General features: G+C 35.5%; 1 protein-coding gene across 3 annotated transcripts; it reads left to right on the plus strand.

Annotated features, from left to right (window-relative positions):
* Positions 1-231: 231 nt before the first annotated feature.
* NUDT12 (nudix hydrolase 12) lies at positions 232-16,823 on the plus strand. 3 transcript variants are annotated; one of them, XM_032214409.1, is made up of 7 exons: positions 232-288; positions 1,740-1,948; positions 2,820-3,400; positions 4,593-4,760; positions 10,114-10,227; positions 14,734-14,933; positions 15,818-16,823. In XM_032214409.1, exons 1-7 carry the CDS (start codon positions 283-285, stop codon positions 15,923-15,925), a joined length of 1,386 nt encoding a protein of 461 aa, XP_032070300.1. In that variant the 5' UTR covers positions 232-282; the 3' UTR covers positions 15,926-16,823. The 3 variants fall into 3 exon arrangements, with proteins under 3 accessions (XP_032070300.1, XP_032070302.1, XP_032070301.1); XM_032214411.1 differs by lacking the exon at positions 232-288 and adding an exon at positions 295-681; XM_032214410.1 differs by lacking the exon at positions 232-288 and adding an exon at positions 295-637.
* The last annotated feature ends 6,347 nt before the right edge of the window (positions 16,824-23,170 follow it).

Consider the following 23,170-nt stretch of genomic DNA (forward strand, 5'->3'; position numbering starts at 1 on the left):
AGGCTGTTAGAGAAAGGTGTCTAGACTTAAAACAGTAAGGAACGTTGTCCGAGGACAACTCTTTAAATAAAGTCTATTATTATTTTTATTTTATATTTTATTTTATTTTATACTTTATTGCCAAATACACTAAAAGCGTCAGTGTGCGAGCGAGTATGAAAGAGAACTATTTAAAATACTGCTGAACTGCTTTCCTCTGAGCAAGAAACTACAATTCCCAAAATGCAACGCTTGACGCTGGAGACGTCTCCGGAAAAACCCCGTGGAGGTAATCGCAGCGGAATGGAGGTAATGAAAATTTTATCTCCCTTGGGCTGGACTTAACCACATTCCCCTTACTCCTAGTTCCTCATATCCTCTTCATCGTCCGTTGAAAGGAACCCAAGCCTGAGCCTGCCAGCAAAAGCCTTTACCAGGCGTCCATTTCCCAGTTTCTTGCGATGGATGGAGAAACGAAGGGAAAGCTTCTTAAAGTTACAAAGAGAAATCCAGTATTGTTTCAGACAGGAAATGTACAAATATCGGGCTGATATACAAGTTTCACTTTCCGGACTGGAAATGGGCTGTAGACCCTCGTTTGACCTGGAAAAACTAAGGATCGAACTGGGATGGGAGGCCACGAGGAAATCTTAAGGATGTAAGGCTTGGAAGCAACTGCAGTTGTAGCCAAGAACATTTGAAGTTGAGTTTTTTAATCCCAATTTGACTCCCTGCCTGGCAAATAAACTCACTAGATGCCTGGTGCCTATGAAATAAGGCCCTCATTTGTTTGAGGACTGAGTCCTTCTGCTGTGTATTTTCAGACATAAAATGTAAGGTTGTTGAGGTGGGGAAAGTGCCTTTGAATCAGTTTTGTATCCTAGTGGCTTAGCAAGGATTTTGGAATTGTTTTGTCACTGCTTGTTTAGGACTTAGAGTGAGTGAATGATTAGCTCAAAGTCACCTGCTTGGCATCCATGGCTAAAACAGGATTTGAACTAAAGAACTCCTTGTTCCTAGTCTAGTACCTTAACCACCAAACAAAACTGATTCTATCACTAATGCTTAAGAAGCATTAGCCTTACATCAAGCAGATCCTATCAAATCACTTTGTATGCTATTCAATTTATTCCAATACTAGATGTGTTAAAATCTAAGGAATTTCAAAAACAATACATCCTGATCTCAATAATATATCTGTTATTCTTGTAAGGGAGAATAAAGCATTTTGATGTTTCAATGTGCTGAGGAAAAAAATGTTTTCAATGTGAGTCACGGAGAAGTAGCGATAATGTTTTTATTGCACCCGATTAAGCGTGAAATATGAAGTCCTAGTATGTTATTTATGCATTAGTAAGTTATACGTCGAACAGCCATTATGGCTATGAGAGCTAAGATCATAGAGTTAACAGCCGGCAATAGAAGGAATTTATCTTTGATAGAAGTACTGTAGCAACCAAGAATTAATCAAAAGCTGCAGTTCAAATTAAGCAGCCTGCACAAGAAGAGAAGTGGTAACTGCAAGTGGTACTTTTCAACTCTGCTTTTGTTAGACTTTTGTTTACCGTTCATTAACCAGCAAGCTTTATTCCAGAAGAATCACTTTTAATTACTTTTCTTGTAGCCTCTTGTTTTTGTTGAATTGTTTATAGGCTGTGTCTATTGTCTTTTGAATTTAGTTACCCTATAAATGTGAAATCAGATCAATATAATGTGCTGTGATCCAGTTTTTCAGCCTGTATTACCTTTTTAATCAACAGATTATGGAAGATAGCGAAGGAAATCCAAAAAAGCAACTGATTTCTGAGCTTCACCAGCTTGCTGCTGATGGAAACAAAGCCAGGCTTACAGCACTTCTGGATCGTTCTCCTTCTCTTATCAATGAAACTGCTAGGAATGGTTGGACGGCCCTAATGTATGCGACTAGAAATGGTCACTTTGATGTTGTGCAGGTTCTTCTTGATAAAAGGTAAGAGAAAAAAAAAAGGAAAATAATATTGTTCAACTTGTCTAAAGTTACAGCCTTGTTGAAATTACTTCTCTGTGGAGGTTATTCTATTTGCTTAGAGCAATGCACTCATTTAGGTTCATGGTTAAAATGAACACAGCAAAAGTTACATTACATGCAGTTAAAATGAAAAAGAAAACATGTATATTTTGCCTTTTCACTGGGAATTCAAGGCAATGCACACTGGATTTCATCTCATTTTATTTACTTATAGGCAATAGTATGAAGTAAACTGAGATAGTGACTGTTCAAGATCATGACTAAGTGCTGTGAAACCTGGGTTTACATAGAATTGAGTCCTAGGAAAGTGGAAAGTGTGATAAGGAAACTAAAATAACTGCATCTTGATTTTGTTTGATATAAAATGGAGTGAAAAAAACTGGCATATTTTGAAGATTTTGATACTACACCCTATATAACAATAAAATAGAATTCCTGGAATTCTTATCATGTCTAATTGTTGACCTGACGTATTTCAAAGGGCTAACAACAGTTTTGAAAGACTGTCCAAATTATTTTCAGCTACTTTGTCATGCTTTCTACTTTCTAAGGACTGAGTTGTATTTTTGCCTTCTTTAATGATCCTCCATTCCTTTTCTCTACCTGTTGTTTTATCACTGTTCAAAAATATATTTTGGTGTTCCTTATGTTCTGCAATGAAAACTTGTGGTTGTTCAAAATCCTAACTGGGCTATTGTGTATTTTACTGTGTTCAGTATTGATATTATATCACCAATGAGATTAGTATATTTTTATGTTACCAGATATCATATGACATTCTGTCTGAAAATGTTACCCCCAAGTAACTTTTTGAATTTTTTTTGTTTTAAAGGTGTGACAGGTTCAGAACCAATACTTCAAACCAAACGGCATTGGATATTGCTAGATTTTGGGGATATAAAAACATAGCTAATTTATTAGCTAATGTGGAAGGTGGATTGGAACCATTTTTCTTCACTTATCAAGTCAAAGAACCGGAGCATTATTTTTGCAGGACATTTTTGGATAGGAAGAGTGAGAAGAGAGTAGATTCAGAGTGGCTGAGCATGAAACAAAAGGAGCCAACAACCATATATATCATTTTTTCACATTTAAATCCTTTAGTTACCTCAGATGATGATGAACGTGGTTTCCAGTATCCAAAGGTTAAGCTTTGTAAATTTTTGTATAAGGATATAAAGAGATATCTGGAGCAGACAAAAACTATCACTACAATTTTTATGGGAGTGGAACCTCAAAGAATAAATGCAAAAGATTTGAATACAGGCAAAGAAGATGAGAATGGCCTAATTACCTGGTTTGCACTCAGAATAGATGCTACAGGAGCTGATAGTTTTTTACAAGAGCATCCAGGTTGTTACTTTCTTCATCCACCAATGCCTGGACTGTTGCAATTATCTGAAAATGAAGCCGGTAAGGTTCTGTTTATGTGGTGAGGCAAAAGTAAGAAAAGTCTTTTGTAATATTCCTAATACAGGTTGGGTCACTTTGTAGGTATTTTACTTTACTTTGGGAAATATCAATCTAAAAATTCCTGCTTTAATTTAGGATTTAAAAGATTCTGATGCACATCCTTAGTTGGTTCTAGCTGAACTATCTATAACAGGGCTGTCAAACTCATGGCCCATGGGCTGGATGCGTCAAGCACTGGCCACACCCACTCCAGGTTTAGCGAAGGGGGAAAAAGTCCCGATACATCATGTGACGCCGCTGTAACAACATGAGTTTGACACCCCTGATCTATAGCAAGTGTTCGCTCATGTTATCTCATGTCATTTCTATGTGATTATTACACTCTACTGTAAAAGATTGTCTTAATTTCTAATGTATTTGCAAGTCTACAAATGCGCCATTAATAATCTACTTAAAGAAATGGCTTGCCTTTCTTGTCTCATTTCCTTTTCCGTTAAATTCCTTTTATTTTTTTATTATGGTTTAGGATTATGTTTTTGTTAATAGCTGGATGTCAGAGAATTGCTCTGGTTACATTTCTATTGATAACTTTTAGCATGCTATTATTTAAGGGCTAGACCAGTGATGGCTAATCTTTTTGTTGTCGCGTGCCGAAAGTGCACATGCCGAAAGCGTGCGTGCACATGCACACCCATAATTCAGTGTGTGTGCGAACCCCACCTCCAGTGTGCTCTGCGAATGCACACATGCGCACTGGCAAGCCTCCCTCCCCCCCCACATGCACGCATGATTCCAATGGATGTGCTTGTGACTCCCTGCACATGTGCATACATCAACCACATGTGCCCCGTCCATATGCGGCAGGGACCCCAAAACCACCTGGCATGTGGGAGGTGCGCACACATGTGCAGTGGAGCTGAGCTGGGGCAACGGCGTGCATGCCCGCAGAGAGAGCTCTATCTGCCACCTGTGGCATGTGTGCCATAGGTTCGCCATCACAGGGCTAGACCAATTTAATGTTCTCAAATATCACACATGTAAACGTAATGACAAAAAAATATTACAAACAGTAAACAAACTGTTAAAAGCTAATTTTTGCATTGGTTTTAATAATACATTGGAAGGTTGGTGTTGTGGTATCTGCAGAAAAGAAGCTCTGTATTGACTGAATGTTTTATATGACCATTTTTAGGAATCATCGCCCAGGCTAGATCTGTGCTAGCATGGGATAACCGCTATCAATTTTGCCCAACATGTGGCAGTGCAACTAAATTAGAAGATGGAGGCTACAGGAAATTGTGCTTAAAAGAAGACTGCCCCAGCCACCAGGGGATTCATAATACATGCTTCCCAAGAGTTGGTAAGAAAATCGCTAGCATGTTGCTATTTCTTTGCTAATGGCAGTAAGAAAAATCAGAGTAATATGTAGCAATATGAATTCTGATTTGTCTCTGAACTCATGCATTAAACTAAAAATTGCAGCAGTATGTATGGCATAACCGAGCTGCAGGTTAGTAATGGGAGAAAAATGAATAGTCAGAAGGTAGAACAACCATGTGAAAGCCTGGCTTTTTATGTTTTAAAAACACTTCCATTATTATTTAGTGTATGATGAGAACATGACAGAAGAGAAGTAAACATATATACACTGTCCACATAATTACAGGTAGCCCTTGACTTACAACAGTTTGTTTAATGACCGTTCGAAGTTACAACATCACTGACAAAAGTGAAGTATGATCGTTTTTCACACTTACAACCTTTACGGCATCCCCATGGTCATATGTTTAAAATTCAGATGCTTGGCAACTGACTCATATTTATGACCGTATAAGTAACATTTCTACAAGGGTATGGTAGTGGCCTTATAACCGGATGTCCGATTCAATTGCCTCTGGCATTACTTCATGCAGATCTTTTGGGGAACTGGAAGTCATACATCGTGGACAAACTTGCATAATATGTTCAATAGTTTTCATATAAACACACAATCACAACAAGGGGAATCTTTCCATCCCCACTAATACAGGGCAGAGACACTTTTTCCAGTATCACACTTAATTCTCTTCAGTTTCGATCAGACAAAGCAAGGCAGGTCAAAATCAGATAGTTTGGTTGAGGGATAACTAATGATCAGGTCACAAGAAATTACCGGGCATTCAGACGGGTTAAACCGGATAGATGTCAAGTGTCCTATGGGATTCAATCTTGTGATGGGCTGTTCTTTGCCCTGGTGAATTGGGAGGGCCTGGTTGTTCAGCCATAGAAAAATGAGTGATTGTTTTCTGTTCTGACCCCCCTCGTCCCACACCAACACATACTCTGAGCCAAAGATAAGTTACGACATTTAATTAACAGACAGACAGGTCCTTGGCAGCAAACCGGCACAGACAAGCTTAGGCAGCAATCCAGCACAGATACGGCTTGGCAGCAATCCAGCCTGCTAAGCTCACAATAATGTTCTCCGACATTAGTTCCTGCGTTGACTTCTGCAAGAGGGGTGTGTGCACAAGCAGTCCTTTTATAGTCTGGAGAGGAGCCTAATGACCACCAGTTGAGTGCAATTACCTCCTGTACTTGCGCAACTGTTCCTGACGCCTATTAGTTCTTCGGTGCCGGGCATCCAGGAACAACTCACTGCTGACCTCAGGCTCACACTCCCTTGTCTCCTCTCCACTGGTCCAAGGCTCAGGCACCTGGTGGCCAACCAGTCTCTCTGCGCCCTGCTCGGAGTCGGAACCTTGTCCAGGGTCCTCCACATCCTCCAGAGCCGACTCATAAGGCCCCTCGCTGTCGGAGTCTGGTGGCAGCTCCAACAGTCTTCTAATGTGGGGTGGAAGGTTTTGCTAAGGAGTGGGATGCAATGTGCAGAAATGATACATGTTATCCGTGGAGTTGGACATCAATCATTTGGGTGTGGGTGCTATTAAGTCACATGTTGGCACAATATTCAGCTGTGGAATAAACCAAAGCCATTGTTGTTGTTCATAGTGTGTTAGCATTAGCACCCCAGGATGTTTCAGCCAGTCTGTTCAGTAAATTGTTGTGGCTTTTCAATTTTTATAAAAAAAATTTCCAGATGTTACCAGAAGGTTAGTGATCTGTCCAATGTTATCCCCAGGTACTTCGGAGAAGGATTATGTTGTAAAATACAATTCTAGAACTTCATTGAAAGCTGATAATTTGTGTACCTATTTCTGAAGTGGAATGTGACTACTTCTGTTTTTGTTAAGCTTTGTCGGAAGTGTCAACAAAGAGTTCTGGTTGATTTACAATATTAATCTTTAATTTTATTATTATTATTATTATTAATAGATAAACCCTTTGCATCAATGTGTTAATTTGTATTCAAAATTTCTTAGCTTTCTCACAAGTCCACCATGCATAAAACATTTTCTGTGTTTTTCATATAATCAACATTGCCTTTATACATTTTTGATAATTTATCTGGTGTCATACACAAATGATAAATCATTTTATATTTTTTTCCTAAGTTATGACACATTGTAAATTTAATATTGGTTACTTACATTCCCTACCTAGTGTCTACCTCTGTATTATAACCAAAATTAATACCATTTTATCATGAAATCTTTAATTTCTTCTTCTGTTTCAAATCTTAACAAAAAATTATACATTTTTGCTATTATATGTTCATCATTTGTGGATAGCCAAATTTATTTCATTTATATTTTTCTAATTGTCTTTTTATCCATATTACACCTTTCTTTTAACTGTGTAGATAAAAAACACTGAAAACAATTTCCTTCTCCAGTCAATTACTCTCTTGACTCCACTCTCTCGTCTTAAGTTCTCAGTCTTTCTATTCTGTGTTTATCAATCTTAATATATTAGCCATTTTTCTTCTAAAGAATGCTTCTTTGGTTCAGGTTAATAAATGTTTGGGAAAAACTTGAGTTTATATTTCTTTCATACATTAAATATGGCACTTCTTAAATATGATTTCTAAAAACATTAACTTTACTATACTATTAAAAACCATGCCATTGAAACCTTCCAATTCTAAGATTCCTTTATTTTTTGAAAAACTCATTCTTTCATTTAAATTAAACAGGCTACAAAATATATAGTTTTTGTACATTTTCCATAAATATTTGCAAATACAAAAATAAGGCAATAAACATCATTAAAATTAGATTCTCCCTTTTTATTAGTACTATATATACATATGGATAAGCTAAGTTTGTTAGCTGATGTAGCCTATAGTTAATAAACTACACTGATGCTAGTGGTGAGTTCCGGATCCTGTTGCAACTGGTACAGTGCAACGGGACCGGGCGTCCACCACATGAACGTGTGCAGTACACGCGCAGTGCACTCATGCATACTTACTGCCCACGATTCTCCAGATGTTCAGCGGAGCATCACGAAGGCGCCGTACGCTCCATGCACGGAAGCCCAAAAAGCTCAAATACAACTAAGGAGGGTGGGCAGGTGTGCCCTTCAGAGCACCGTACCGGAACAATACCTGGTGTTCCCAGCAGGCACCGGTACACCCATACCGGGGCGTACGGTCATATCCCACCACTGACTGATGCTCATATTTCACTTCAGCCCTCCTGCCATCATAAAAATACTCTGCAATGTTTTCCTACTCTAGAGTTGAAAAACAAGACTGCTTTGTGCTTGCAAAGATCTCGGCATTACAAGGTTGCCTCACCTTACAAGGTGTCCTGGGTTATGGATGGACTAAATGTAAGATCAAGCATTTAGATGTCTAAAAGCGAACCTTTTTAAGATGTGTTTGGATACATAATTATAAAAAAGGACTCATTTGAGAGTACAAGGCACAGTGGGATCTGCAGGCGGAGGATAAGGTCAAAAAAGGCAAGCTAAAGAAACGTGTGTGTGATGCATATACACAAGGGACCAGCTTACATTTCAGTACAGCTTCCTTGCCAATTTTTATTCCTCTTCCCACCTTTTCTATGGATGCTGATGACAAACCAATACAGTACATCTGACTTACTATTCTGAGTAAATTTTACCACTATGTTCTCTCTTGAGATCTTGCATTCCTTCTCCTTCAGATATAACCGAGTTTAAAGTATTTAAATAATTATTCCACTATATACTATATATCCTTGCTTGTTTTCATTCTTATATATCTATTTGCAAGTATTTAAAAGATGCATTTATATTTTTATTTAGATTACTTTTACATAGCTGCTTACTATTAATTTTCTGTTTATTTTTTGTTGACTTCACCTCATTCTCAAAGTGTATTATAGATGTGTTTCTTATCTTTTTTTTTCCTTTTGGATTTTGGTTGATGCACATTATCTACATTTCCTACAAGTTAGTTGAAAGTAGGAGTAAATATTATTATATATTCGGATAACTAAAAAAGAAAAAATGTGATCAGGATGAGATATGCTGAGCCAACAATTGGTAATTCCAGTAAAATTTCTTTACCAAAATAAGTAGTCAGCAAAATTTGAAACTTCTGCTCAATACATTGCAGCATATAAATTTGCCACAGGTCATCAGTCTTTGAAGCATATTTACCTAATGGGATTGTCATATCTGTCATTTTGAGAGGATAAGATGAGAAGCCAACAAAATGGGGGGAGAGGAAGAATGAAACAAGACTATTGAATATGAAAGTATGAAGGAACTGGGTTGCATATACTTTAATAAAATCATTAAAAATGCAAGATCTGAGACACAGTAACCATCATATCTTACATCACATTTTTGCCATACTTTTTGTCTGTTTTCTTTTACCCCACTCGCAAATCCTACAGATAGGCAGAAGAAAGAGTAGACAAAAGGAATGATCTATGTAGGGATCACTGGTTGAAATCTCTTTCAATCTCTTTTTTTAAAAATTTGAAGGACATCTTTCCGAATGAAAATTTCAAAACCTGACAAAAGAGACAGGACAATGTAGCAAATGCAGGTATTGTCAGAAGAAGAGATGAAAAAGTAGGGCCAATACAGAATGGGAAGAACCAAGGAGAAAAAAAATTATCATACAATGCAGAGCTGTTATATTTAGCATGTTTTAGAAAATAATATTCCTGAAAGAGTTACAGTAATAGAAGTGCAGCATCTCTGATTTCTGGGTGTTTGCACCCAGTTGTTTTTGGATTCTACCAAATCTGTTGGGTTTCTGTCCGTAGAAACAATCAGGTTGTCATGTTTTTCCATTATTTTCTTATTATTATTAACAGAACTTTTACATGTTGCCTTTTTGCTTCAATATTTAATGTCCAGAGACTGGTCTGTTTAAAATTATAATTAAGGGAAAATTACAAATTACAATTCACTAACTAAGTCTTATTGTCCTTTAAACATTGCATTTGGAAATCAAAACATTATCACCAAACCATTCATCAATAACTAGAAGGTGCAGAAAGCAAAAAGTACTGCTGATTAAATTGCTGATATATATAACTGGGTCACTTTTTCCAGTGTTTTTATCAAAATCATGCAGTAGCTCAGACAATTTACCTCCTGAATCTTGTTTTTGGCCTAGGTCCCCAGAAGGCATCAATGTTGAAAAAAACATGATTTAAAAAAAAAATCCTGCAGTAAGTTTGCCTAGCTACAGGGCTTCTTGTGAAAACTGGGTTTCAAGCAGTGAAAGGAGATAGCAATGCTAAATAAGAATGGGTAGGCTTATGCTTCTCGCTGCTTTTTGTAAAAGGGATTTAAATATTTATGCCTCTCCTTAATTTCTGTTTCAGATCCTGTAGTAATAATGCAAGTCATTCATCCAGAAGGCAACCATTGCCTTTTGGGAAGAAAAAAAAGATTTCCCCCAGGCATGTTCACTTGCCTTGCTGGATTTATAGAGCCTGGTAAGTTTTCTTTATATGTATACTGTTTTAAAACTTTTTTGCTGCTTTTTTGTGAGGGTGGGGGAGGGAAAGACAGGGACACAGTATTGATTTCTAAATAGCACCTTTTTGGTAAAAGCATGTTACTATTTCTGTTCCTGAAATGAGTGAAATTCCAGTCACATATATGATAGGTAGGTAGGTAGGTAGGTAGGCAGGCAGGCAGACAGACAGACAGACAGACAGACATACGAAATATACTTTGTCCCTATATATATATGTATATATATATATATGTATATATATATATATGTATGTATATGTATATGTATATGTATGTACGTACGTACGTACGTACGCATGCATGCATGCATGCATGCATCGTACTTTCATTCAGGCACAGAGGTTCAGGGGCTTAAAAGACACTGGAAAGGTCTATACTTTAGTGGTTCGAATCCTGCCACCACATGGTCAAATGAGATCCCCCTCACTTCCCTCAGTCTCTGCCAACCTAGCAGTTCAAAGGCATGTATATACAAGTAGTTAAATAGTTACCACTTTAATGGGAAAGTAACAATGGTTCGGGGTTTCACCGTACATTTGCACTATGACGTGATGTCATGCTAGCCAATGCTGTGGAAATGTCTTTGGACATTGCTGGCTCAATGTCTTAAAGAAACAGATAAGAACCTCCCACTAAAGTCAGCTATGAATAGCAGAGTAAAACCCGTAGGGATTCCTTTTTTACCTTCATTCAGGAACTCAATGTAACATACATAGTCTTCATTTCACAGAGTGACAATTCTCTGAGATACCTTGGCTAAGGAAGATGACTGGCCACCAGTTACCCATATGGTTGTGGGTGGACTAGAATCTGGGTCAGTCTTCAGTACTTCCTTTCAAGTTAGAAATTCAAAAATTCAAGTTAGAAGGATACAGGGTGAAATGAAATGCAAGCACTATAAATTACAATTGGGAAATAGGGAGCTAATGTTTGTGCATTAATTATATGAGCATGGTTGGGATCGCTAGTAATTTGAACAGAGATTGCTAAAAAATCTGAGTTTAGTCAAATTTGTGGTCATCTGCTAATTAGCTGATGGTGTATCCCAATGCAGCTTAGAGCAAAGGCAGCTTTTTAGAGACAACATCAATTGTCAAATACCATTTGTCAATTCAGGTAGATTGACTAAGGAACTTGTACATCAGTATGTCATCCTCTCTTGCTATTGAAACCTCAAATTTTAAGGTAGACATTGTATTTGAGAAATCCTTTGAAAATGTTTTTAAGCTTTTCATTATATTATTCAAGTTCAGCCACTGAACAACTTCACAGCAGCTTTCTTGGCAATTTTTCTCGTATTCCCTGCAGAGGAATAAATAAGAAATATTTCTCCGTATTGATAGTATCTGGTTCTAATTGGGAAGCAAGATTTGGATCTCTTGGGGATAATACAAGAACAGTGTGGCAGAAGTTTTGTCATATGCAGATTCAAATAAAAATGAATAAAATTGGTTTGCAGGGAAGGCAATTAACATTCTTTCATGCAGAATGCACAAAAACAGAAATCATATTTAATTGTGCCTTGAATAGATTTATCAGAGGAGTCAAAATAGCTCACTGAATAGGACTTGAGGATAGGTAAGACAGCAAAGCAATTTGAAAATATATGACTCTTTTATGTCTAGCAGCTTTATAAGTTTGAATAAGACCAAAATATGTTTGATGGGCATGAATTATTTATTTATTTATTTAGCCAGTTGAGAGTTGAAGAATATGGGTCACTAATATCTTTTACTGCAGTGTTTTTTAAAAAAAATATTAGCCACTTTAATATATATGTAATTCAACTTTCAGAACTCTACAAGTTTGAGAAAAATGCTTTAGTACAGTAGATTAGACTGGAATTTTAGGGAGGTTTTGTTGTTATTGTTGTTGTTTGAATATGGTATTCATTAGCAGACAAGTACTTCCAAATACCCCAGTATTTCTTTTGGTAGATTTAATGATGAAAAATGTCAGGAAATTTTTTTAGCTATGGATTGTTGTCAGAATATACAGTGCTATGACAAATTTCAGAAATGATGCTGACCTTGATTTTATATGGCTTTATTATCACTTTGTGTTGCTCTTGAAATAACAAATGCAGAAAATCTGTTGAACTGTTTCAGATTTGCTGCAGTTTGATAGTAGTAAAACCCAGAATATTTTATTCATTCTGGGTTTAATCTGAAAAGTATCAACATATTAATTTGTGACATATCACAGTAATTTTTGCAGGGCAAGAAGGATCCCTCAATTTTCCCAACCATATCTCCTGGACATCCCATGCTTAGTCTTCCCAACACCTTCCCTAATGGTTCTCCCTCACCTCTTGTAATTCTCTATTAATACACTGGATTCTCTGCCTCACCCTTTCTGATAGTAATAAAGAACACCCCCCCCCCCAAAAAAAAAGCAGAATATCCCATTTTCTTGCCTGCACCAGAGTGATTTTCTCTATCCTTGCCCACTTGCCCTCAGTTCCTGCTTTTCATGCAGTGTACCCTACTGCTCCTATCTTCTCAGCACATTTTCTTGGCCAGGAAAACCCTTTTACTGTGCCCTTTTCTTCCTCTTAATTTGCCCCTGCCTTAACCTTGAACTACTGTGCTTCAGTTCATTTTTGGAACAAAACAGTCCTGTTTCAATCCAAATACAGATCAGAATATCTGCTTACAGATGTGGGGGGAGCGAGGTGAACTATTCGTAACGGGATCATGTATAGAGCTTTCAGCTCTTCCCTAAAATATTTATTATTTGGCTGAAGAGACATGCACAGATGCTTAGAAAAGACATATAAGGCGTATATGGTGCTATTTACTAAGTCTGCATTACTATTACTATTAATCTTCTCATCGTTCCTATTACCCATCTCCTCCCACTTATGACTGTAACTTTGTTGCTTGTATCATTACGATTTATATTGATTGTTTCCTAGTATGATTTAATTGCTTATTTGTACGGTATGACTATCATTAAGTGTTGTACCTTATGATTCCTGATGAATGTATCTTTTCTTTTATGTACACTGAGAGCATATACAGCAAAGACAAATTCCTTGTGTGACCAATCACACTTGGCCAATAAAGAATTCTATTCTCTTCTATTTGGGTCCATTGAGAGATGGTTATGGAATAATACATTCATTGCTCTTGAGGGACATAAGGGTACCCAGCAGTAAGCATTGCTTTTGACAGTTACTGGACCAGGATTATTAGTTACCAGGGTGTGTGTGTGTGTGTGTGTGTGTGTGTGTGTGTGTGTATGTGTGTGTGTGTGGAATGTGTAGGAAACATCGACCTCAAGAAAAATCCTGTGATTGCTAGATTGTTTTTCTCATATATCAGTGTATGCAGCCTCCAGAGTCCTCCCCATATAATGTTATTAAACTTCATAGCATGCTGTCAGAATTCAATTGCAAAATGCCATTTTAAGTACTCTACTACTGTTGGTGTTCTTTTTTATTTGAATGTTTTGATTTTTTTTTTTTTAGATTTAAATGATTCCCTGCCCTCCTTCAGCTATATCAATTTTTGACTGTATGATATGTCTATCATTTAGTAGGATAGTCTGGTTCTCAGCATGAAAAAGATTGTTCAGTTCTGCTATATATTAAAAGTACCGTTAATGGAGGTCCATGTGTATCTAAAAGCATTTCATTAGTTTGAACTTAATAGATGCACTGAGCTAAAAATTAAAGAAATATTAAAATATTTGCATAATTACAATCTATAGCTGTTATTCTCAGAGCAGTTTGCAAGTCCTCCTTTCTTTATTTGAACTGGAGCTGTCAACGTGCTTTAAAATGCAAAGATCCCAAGGGTCAACTCTTGAAAAATGATGTTCAGATGATTAAAAATGAGGTTTAAAATCTATAAAGCCAAACAAGTAATTGAAAGCTCATTGCAGCCTTTAATTAAGATTAGCATAAAAATTACAATTTCCATTAATACGAGTTTTGCACAACTTTTTCCAATACAGGTCTGTTCTTTAGAAATTTAAATTATTAAAACTTATTCCAAACCTTAAGGTGCTGCAAGACATTTGTTGTTGCAAGTATTCCCTCCCCTTCCTAGACATGGCCTGTTACTCTCATTTTCAGTGGATCCCATGAGCTGTGTGGATTCAGTTTCTTTATCTTGCTGGATATGAGTTACCAATGTACAGTAAAACTATTGGGGGGGAATATGGAAATAATTTAATTAGACTTGAAAATACGCTCATTGGTAAACGCACTGGCAGGGAGGGGACCAAAGATGTGCAATCAGTTTACATCTTTTGAAATTATTAGCATACATTGCTTTGACATGCCTTTGCTTTTGGACAATTAATTTTTCTGTTGAAAATAGTTTATGCTCTGATGTTTGAATATCCACAAATGATTGCTCAAGAAAGTTTCATATCATTTGGAGTACTTTAAAGCACAAGGTACAATCTTTGCATTTAGCTTTGTCAATTAACTGTTCTATTTTTTCTTTGATTAGGTGAGACAATTGAAAATGCTGTTCGAAGGGAAGTAGAAGAGGAAAGTGGAGTTAAAGTGGGCCGTGTTGAGTATGTCTCTTGTCAGCCATGGCCAATGCCCTCCTCCCTAATGATTGGATGCATAGCAGCTGCAGTGTCTACCGAAATTAAAGTTGACAACATTGAAATAGAAGATGCCCGCTGGTTCAGTAGAGAACAGGTAAAGTTCAATTTAATTTCCTTTTCTTATTGATTGTCCTCAGAATGCATTGGTTAGGGCATACAATATGGATGTGCTTTTTCACTCAAACAAATTAAACTTCTTACTCTCCTTATTGTACAGTGATTACACTGAAATTGAAAATTATATGTTGGTCAAAGAATTGATACAAGCAATTGTTTCTCTGTTGAGCCCATAGATCTTGCCAGTAGGTACATTTCATTGAAGACTATTAGAAATACATGGCTTTCACTCCAAGCGTAATGATCTTCCTGATTCAGTTTTACAATATTGTCTCCTTGGAGATATCAGATAAATGAGGTGACCATTTTTATTAGGACAAGTTCTATTTCCATAAAATATTTTGGCTGTTGGTGATGAGATAAAATACCGCTAAAACAATTATTTCATAAAGTGATTGTCTCCCATGTTTTTCCTTCATATTTCGCTTTAGTTGTTTTCTTCGTTACTGAATTTGTTGACCTGGCAGAGTGATCAAGTAACATTCTCTGGTTTTAATGGATGCTTTCCATCTGTTCATTTTTAATTTTTCAGGGTGAAGAATTATTAGCAGATATACATTGTTTTTTTGAAACTTAACTTGTAGAAACATATTTTGAAATAATATTACATTGATTTTTTTTTAAAGGAACCGATGCTTTTAGTGTGTGGCTTTCCCTTCACCAATTTTTGAAATAAAAAAGGGAGTAGATCATTCCAGAAATAGTAAGCACTACTTATATAAGAAGTAATGAGCAGATATGAGGTTTGCCCAATGTCTTCTATCAAAAACAGTTGGTCATTGATCTTAACTACTGATTTTCAATTACTGTGTAAGGTGAGTTTCTTGTTCTGATATTTATTTATTTATTTTTACATTTCAGATAATAGAGATCCTCAACAAAAAGAACCAAAATATTTTTGTGCCACCACATCAGGCCATCGCTCATCAGCTGATAAAACACTGGATTGGAATGAATGCTAATCTTTAAATTCAGCAAGCTAATATTTGCATTACATTATAACTGCATCTTTTAAGATAAAATTAAACTTAATATAATTATAGTAGTAATTTTAGATTTTCAATTCTTTCATTCCCCACACTCCTGTAATTATTCCCTGTAATATTTATACTTAACAGTTCTTTTGACAAATTTTATCAAACGTTGCCTAGTTTATTGATAAATAGGCTCATAAAAGCTTATTTTATTAGGAAATAAGCTGGGTGTTTTCCAAGCAAGCACTGTACATATAGTACCTATGATAGCCTGATTAGAACCGTTGACCTACAAAAGTTTTTTTTTAATGCAGTTAAAATTTTAAATGAGAAGTGTCAAAAAATCTCATAAACCAAATCTTACAAAATCTCTACATTGTTACCCAAGCTCACATGATTTTTTGAGGGGAGGAGGCTCATAAAATTGCATACCTGAAATGATTTCTTATGCCTAGTATAAAATATTAAGTAGCATTTTATCATTAGTTCATTAAACGCTGCAAAATTGTAAATATAGTATCAGTATAATATTCTTACTAATGTACTATGCAATTCTTAAAACAAAATTGTAAAAATCCTATTAGAAGAATAGACATTGCATTACCAATGCGAACTAAAATCTCATTCTTGTAAGAAGCTTGCTGTGTTTTGCACAGTGTTACCATTTGCGTTACTAAATCATAAAGTTATAATTTTGGATTTCTGGATATATTTGCATTAAGCAGGTTCCTACATTTTTCCAACATACCAGATTAAGAATTGTTCTAAATGTGTCATCAATATTACATTAATATTATTAACTGTTTAAATTGAGAGAAGTTTGGAATTAGCAAGCTGACTTTTGGCTTTTTTGTCCCCTGGAGCTCTTTAATAAAGTCTTTCTAAACCCTTCAGCTGTGTGACATCTATTAAAAAGATTTTGCCTCCGTAGAGAGTTCACTAACAAAGTTGTTCCCTGCATTTTCTTCACTCAATACCTCTAGTCCAATTATATCAAATTGAAGTTAAATGTATTGCGGACTAACACTGAAACAAGAAAAGTGCAGGAAGTAGAACAAATGGCACAACCCAAATTTAACCAGCAGCTATGAACCTGGTTTCCTTTTTGAACTGCAAGATAAAGGATGCTCTCTGTGGAACTCGGGAGAAAAAATGGAAATGTGGCTTAACCATGACTGCTGGAGGTATCATTACCTTTTGTCACTGGGTAACAGAGATGTCGTCTTTTTGAGAAACTGGAGAGTATAGCCAGCGGTTATTTCTATTTCTGTTTCTTTTTTGATTGCCAATTTGGGACTTTCCTACCTTTCCCATGGGAGAGCTGAGCTGTCTTTTTTTTTTCAAGTAGTCTGGATACAATTCCAATCAAACGACCTCCTGTGTTAGGCTGAACAGGCCCAGATGTTTCCAGATAGTCCATTTAAAACCCCTTAATGGGACCACGTTGGGTCAGTGGCTAAGATACTGAGCTTCTCAATCAGAAAGGTCGGAAGTTCGGTGGTTCAAATCCATAGCACCGCGTAATGGAGTGAGCTCCCATTACTTGTCCCAGCTTCTGCCAATCTAGCAGTTCGAAAGCGTGTAAAAATGCAAGTAGAAAAATAGGGATCACTTTGGTGGGAAGGTAACAGTGTTCTGTGCACCTTTGGCATTTAGTCATGCTGGCCACATGACCACAGAGACGTCTTTGGACAGCGCTGGCTCTTCGGCTTTGAAATGGAGATGAGCACCGCACCCTAGACTCAGGAACGACTAGCACATATGTGCGAGGGGAACCTTTACTTTACCTAACTATCACATAGTTTATCCATACTCATAAAAAGTAGTTACAATCCCTTCCAATTTAGTTTGGCTGTTTTACAATTTAGTTCCATTCCTTCAGTTATTATGGTTAAAGACTAACCTTATTGCACAACATTTGTACTCCCAATCATATTGTGTGTATTCTTTCTAAAATGTCGATAGGCCATTTTTCAAACGGATAAGACATCCTGCCTAAGACTGAGAAAGCATGAGTGAAACTTGTCCCATTCTTTCAACATGTAAGCAGTGTTTGTAGTTTGAGCCATGGTCCTTTAAATTGTTGTACTGTCACAGTCACAATATCACAAGAGCAATCCTTGGCCGAAAAAAATTATACATGATTACTGGAAAGGAAGCCCCATTAAATTCAGTGAAACTTCTTCCCAGCCTTAAATATTTCCTGGTAGTGGTGGTTGTTTTCCTTCTGTTATACCAAGGCAGGAATGTCCATTAGGTGGTTAAAAAGGTTAAAATGGCAGATGACACAATCTGCCAGAGCTAAATCATGTTGGCTGTAGATCCCATCCAGACTTTTCATCACCACACCACCCCATGGATAGGTCAAAATGGGTAAACACCATGGATGTCCCACTATGATAGGCAAAAAACCTACACAATAGCAGTCAAGTATGAATTTGCTGCTGCTTAATATTCAGTCTTTTTTAATGTCTGAAAAATTATATTTGATTAATTCTCAAACAATACAAGAAGAACATTTATTCTGTTTTGAATCTGTCTATACACGTGAGGGGAAAAAGACAGCAGGTATTTGTAGGCTGATTAAAGTTAGGCCATTCTTAATAATCTCGGGAATTAAATAGCCTAATCCGATTCTGAGTTTAAGGAACAAGAATAGAAATATAAAGAAATAGAGCAAGCCAATCAGACTTAAGATTTGACTAGTCTTTCTTCTGAATGCAAAGTCTTTCTTTCACAAAAATAGGAAGATGATACAACTTGCACAGGTGAGTTGATTTCCCACTGCTTATGATGGGGTATGTATAATTTAGACCAATAATTATAATATACACACCTTTACTCCAATAAAAAAACTAGCTACCTCTATGTGTTGTTATTAGTGTCCTGAATTGATAATACAGAAAATAAATAAGAAAATGAGATAGGTGAGGGTTTTGAACTGTGTTTTACAATCTTTATGATATCACAGACAATTATTTTATATTTCCAGTGCGGAGATCAGAACACAGCTGTACTAAACCAATGAAATTGATTTTAATGCTTAGCTTTTGTAATATTTACACGAATCTATTCATTTTCTAGGTTATTCACAAAACACCACTACATTTGCTGTACTAGAATTTTACAAGATTTGTTCCAATAAAGAAATATTCTATATTTTCCCCCTCAAAATAGGCTAGTTTCTTTATCTCAGCATTACTTGGAACCATATGATTCTAAAGTTGTAACATTGAATTCTAAATAGAGATAAAGTTCTAGGCTACATATTAAGTTAGGATAAGAATTACTTAAAATTTTATTTCATGAAGATGTGTGTATGTGTGTACACTACATACATACTGTGTGTATGTAGGAAATTAGATACAGATGTCCTTTGTCAAAGTACAGGAACAATATATTTCTTCAATCTGGGGTGCATTTCTTTGTTTTTGTTTTTTGAAGAGGGAATCATTACATTAATGATTCCTTTTTAAATATATTTTAATTGCTTTACTCCTATTTCCAAAATGTATTTATTCTGAAGTAGGTAATTCATTTTGAATGTTTAAGATCAGAATCCCATGTTTTTGTTCCTCTATGAATATATATTATTATAAAATATTAATATTAGAAGCACTAATGGCAAAATTATTTGATGGTTTTGCTAGCCTGAACTATATCTTCTTAAAGAATCTACATTTAGAAATTATTCAGATGATGTTCTATATCCATAATTTATATTTAAATGGAAAATAATAAATTGAAAACAGATTGTAATTAATGTTTAAATTGGAAAGAATGTTTATTGTCTGAGGTAATGGTGATGAATGATGATGTCATTTTTGGATTGGATTCTGTGGATGGTAGAAAAAACACATTCTGCCAATTTATAAACTCTTTGAAGTTCTCACTGCCAACTGTCAATATGTCCTGGAAGAGCCTTTAAGCATCCAATAATTATTTTTATGATCAATGAAAGCTACAGAACCAGAACAAAGCTCAGTGAATTTGTCTTGAACCAAGCTACATTTAAAAACCAGTATTTAAAATTACATCAACTGATATAAATCACTTAAGAAGAGCAAAAATAGATGTAATGAAAAGAATAAAGTTTGATAAAACTATATGCAATTTCCAAGCTCAAGATTATTCCCTCTTTATTCTGGAAGACATTTTTGATTAAGCCAAGAGTGAGTTTATGTTGTATAATGAAGGAAAAATATTTTAATAGATTCATTTTTTCTGCTTTGCAAGATCTCTGCATCATAACTTAATAAACATGATAGACATATCAAAAGACTATGTATTTTTAATGATATAATTTATAGCCAGTTGTAGGCTTCTCTTCCTTGGATAACCTTTTACTAAACTGAACATAAGTCACAGCTTATCAGCCTATTTAATTTTCTATTGTCTTTCAATTAGGTTTTTTGTTTTATTGTTAAGCAATGTCAATTAAACAGGTTATTGAACATTATATTATTTCATTTTCATCTGACTATGACAATGTATGCATTTTTCTTAATGTAAATTAACAGTTCAACATCAAAATAATCTCTAAAAACTAATGTTAAAAAGATAAAATCAGAAAATGGACGTTGTATCTGCTTTCTCTTCACTTTTTTGATACTTTCATGTGTTCCCTCAATTTAATATACCTTGAAGCCATAAAAATGCAGTGATAAATTCCACAAATGGATTTTTGATTAAAAACCTTTTGCAACTATAAGATTCATATAGTTAAACTTCCTTGGCATATTATATATCCCATTTAAAAAGTTATTCCCAATGAAGTAAAATAAAAAGACATTTGAGAAAAGGGGTTAAGAATTAGTGTGGATCTTCAGTCTCTTAAGAATGATGAATTATGTTGTTATTTATATGGACCTTTCAGAACTGTCAATTGAAGTTGGTTCTTTTAAGATAGCTGTGCATGCTATATATATACCGTGATATGCTGTAAAACTGCTATTAAGATTTGTGGTGGTGAATGGGGAGCAAGCAAACTGTTTTTTCATTATCTGACATTTTAAAGTGTTCCATTTTTAAAAATAGAGATTTTCTAAGTACCATGTCAACACATGCAAAGGAGCTAAAAACTTCCTATCAACACCTTTAAAAAGATATTTTGTCTATTCCATTGCTGGAATAGACACGCACACATACACACACTTTCTCTGGCAATACTATCAATTAACTTCTTTGTAGCTCAGATTTTAAAATTGCATTTCCAGCATATTATTCTAATAATCTTCCCAAACTATATCCAGAACTGCAGTTGGCAAGCTCCTAAGCTTTATATGATTTTAATCAGTAATTTTAAATGCTTATGTTCAATATCCCAAATGTGCTTTTTCAAGAGGTGACTGGGCTTTACTGTTTTCTTTGACGATATTTCGCTTTTCATACAAAAAGTTTCTTCGTCTGAAGAAGCTTCATTGATGAGAAGCGAAATGTCTTCAAAGAAAAATGAAATTCATTTGCCTCTTGAAAAAGCACCTTTGGGACAACTATGACCTGGATACTGAGAATCTCCATAGACCTTTAACTATACAAACAGAAAAGGTCAAAAAATAGAATAAGAGCCCTGATGGATCAAGAATATAAAAAGTAGGTTATTCATCTGAGAATAGCTATTCATAAGCTCTCAAGGCCAGAGATGCCTGATCTATGATCATTGCTGTCTAAAAATATCCTGAACAAAAGACTGAAGCACTGTGATTTCTTTCCTCAAGCTTTAGCAGCTTCAGCTCAAATCCTAGCTTGGGCTGCTAAATAACTTCCCAAAGACAATGTTAGGAAATTAGACTTTTCCATTCTAGAGGTCAGATATGTTCTAGCATGGATAACTTGGTATCATTCAAGTCCTGACTTACAATGCAATATTCATCTTAAGGAACAAACATTACACCATTTTGGTCTCATTTAAAATGCACTCTTCTGTATTCATAGAATGTGGTAGGAAAATTAAACACAGAGTCTATTACCATTATATTGTCCTTTGTACTTCATCCATATGTTCATTAATTCCCCATGTTCTTCCCTACCAATACTTCTATAATTCCTACAATTATATAGAGATGTGATTTCATATTTTGTTACATTTTTAAATATGAATTCAATAGATTATAATCAAAATATCTAACTTTATTGGGAAAGTAGCATAGAAAAATTTACATAAGGCAATAAATAAAGTTGACTTTTTCTTGATCCAAATTAAAGCAACATACTTCTTCAGTTTGGTGATCTTTCAAGGTTCCAAGTTACTTGTAAATTATGGTTACTGGGAACTCTGACTGTTTTAGTCCAACATGTCTGGGAGTTCCTGCTTTTCCAAATAAATACTAATAAAAATAAATTGGAATAAACTTAGGCAAACAATCAGCATGCATGGCCATCAATCATAGTTGTTCCATATAACCATGGTGATTAGAATGTAGTATTGCAGGATAATTCTGTCAACTGCCATCAGTTCAATTTTTAGCAGCTCAAGGTTGATTCAGCCTTCCATCCTTCTGAGGTTGGTAAAATGAAGATTGTTGGGGGCAATATGCTGACTCTGTAAACCGGTTAGAGAAGGCTGTAGAATACTGTGAAGCAGGTATATTGCTAAAATAGTTAAGTGGCAAGATATTAAAAAGAGTAACAGAAAGCATTTACATGAGTAATACACTCATTTCCAGAACATAAAAGTAAAGTACTGGTTGCTATTAATCACTGTTGAAACACGGGGGAGAAAAGCTGATACTTACGTAAGTCTATTGTTTGTGTCAATCTATTTATTAGGTCACGGACTGAATACTTTACAGAATACTGAATGTTTTGCTAAATATACAAACTAACAGATTATACGCAGTGTGGAAGTTAAAAAAAAACTGAAGATGGCAGCTGTGGTCATGGGTTATTGGCATCCATCTTTCTAAAATGCATTGCAATGACACACACAAAATGAGTGAAAGGCTTCATGTGATACCCTGTTCTGGGACTGATGCCTTCTATGCTGGTTGTGTATCTATGACTGTGTTATCCTATTGCATATTTGATACACAGTGATGTAAAAAATTTAGGCTAATGTGCATAAAGCAGACTACAAGAAAATACAAATTATGCAATGAAGAGCCACTCATATAAGACCATACAGGGGCAGAGAAACAGTGAAAATAGCACCGCTCCCTTATAAAATATATTTATTGGGGGAAATGAAAACACTGAAATTATTGGGCAGACTGAGCACAGAGACTAACATAATGGAACAAAG

This window comes from Thamnophis elegans, chromosome 3, assembly GCF_009769535.1.
Source record: "Thamnophis elegans isolate rThaEle1 chromosome 3, rThaEle1.pri, whole genome shotgun sequence".
In the NCBI taxonomy this organism is placed as follows: Eukaryota; Metazoa; Chordata; class Lepidosauria; order Squamata; family Colubridae; genus Thamnophis; species Thamnophis elegans.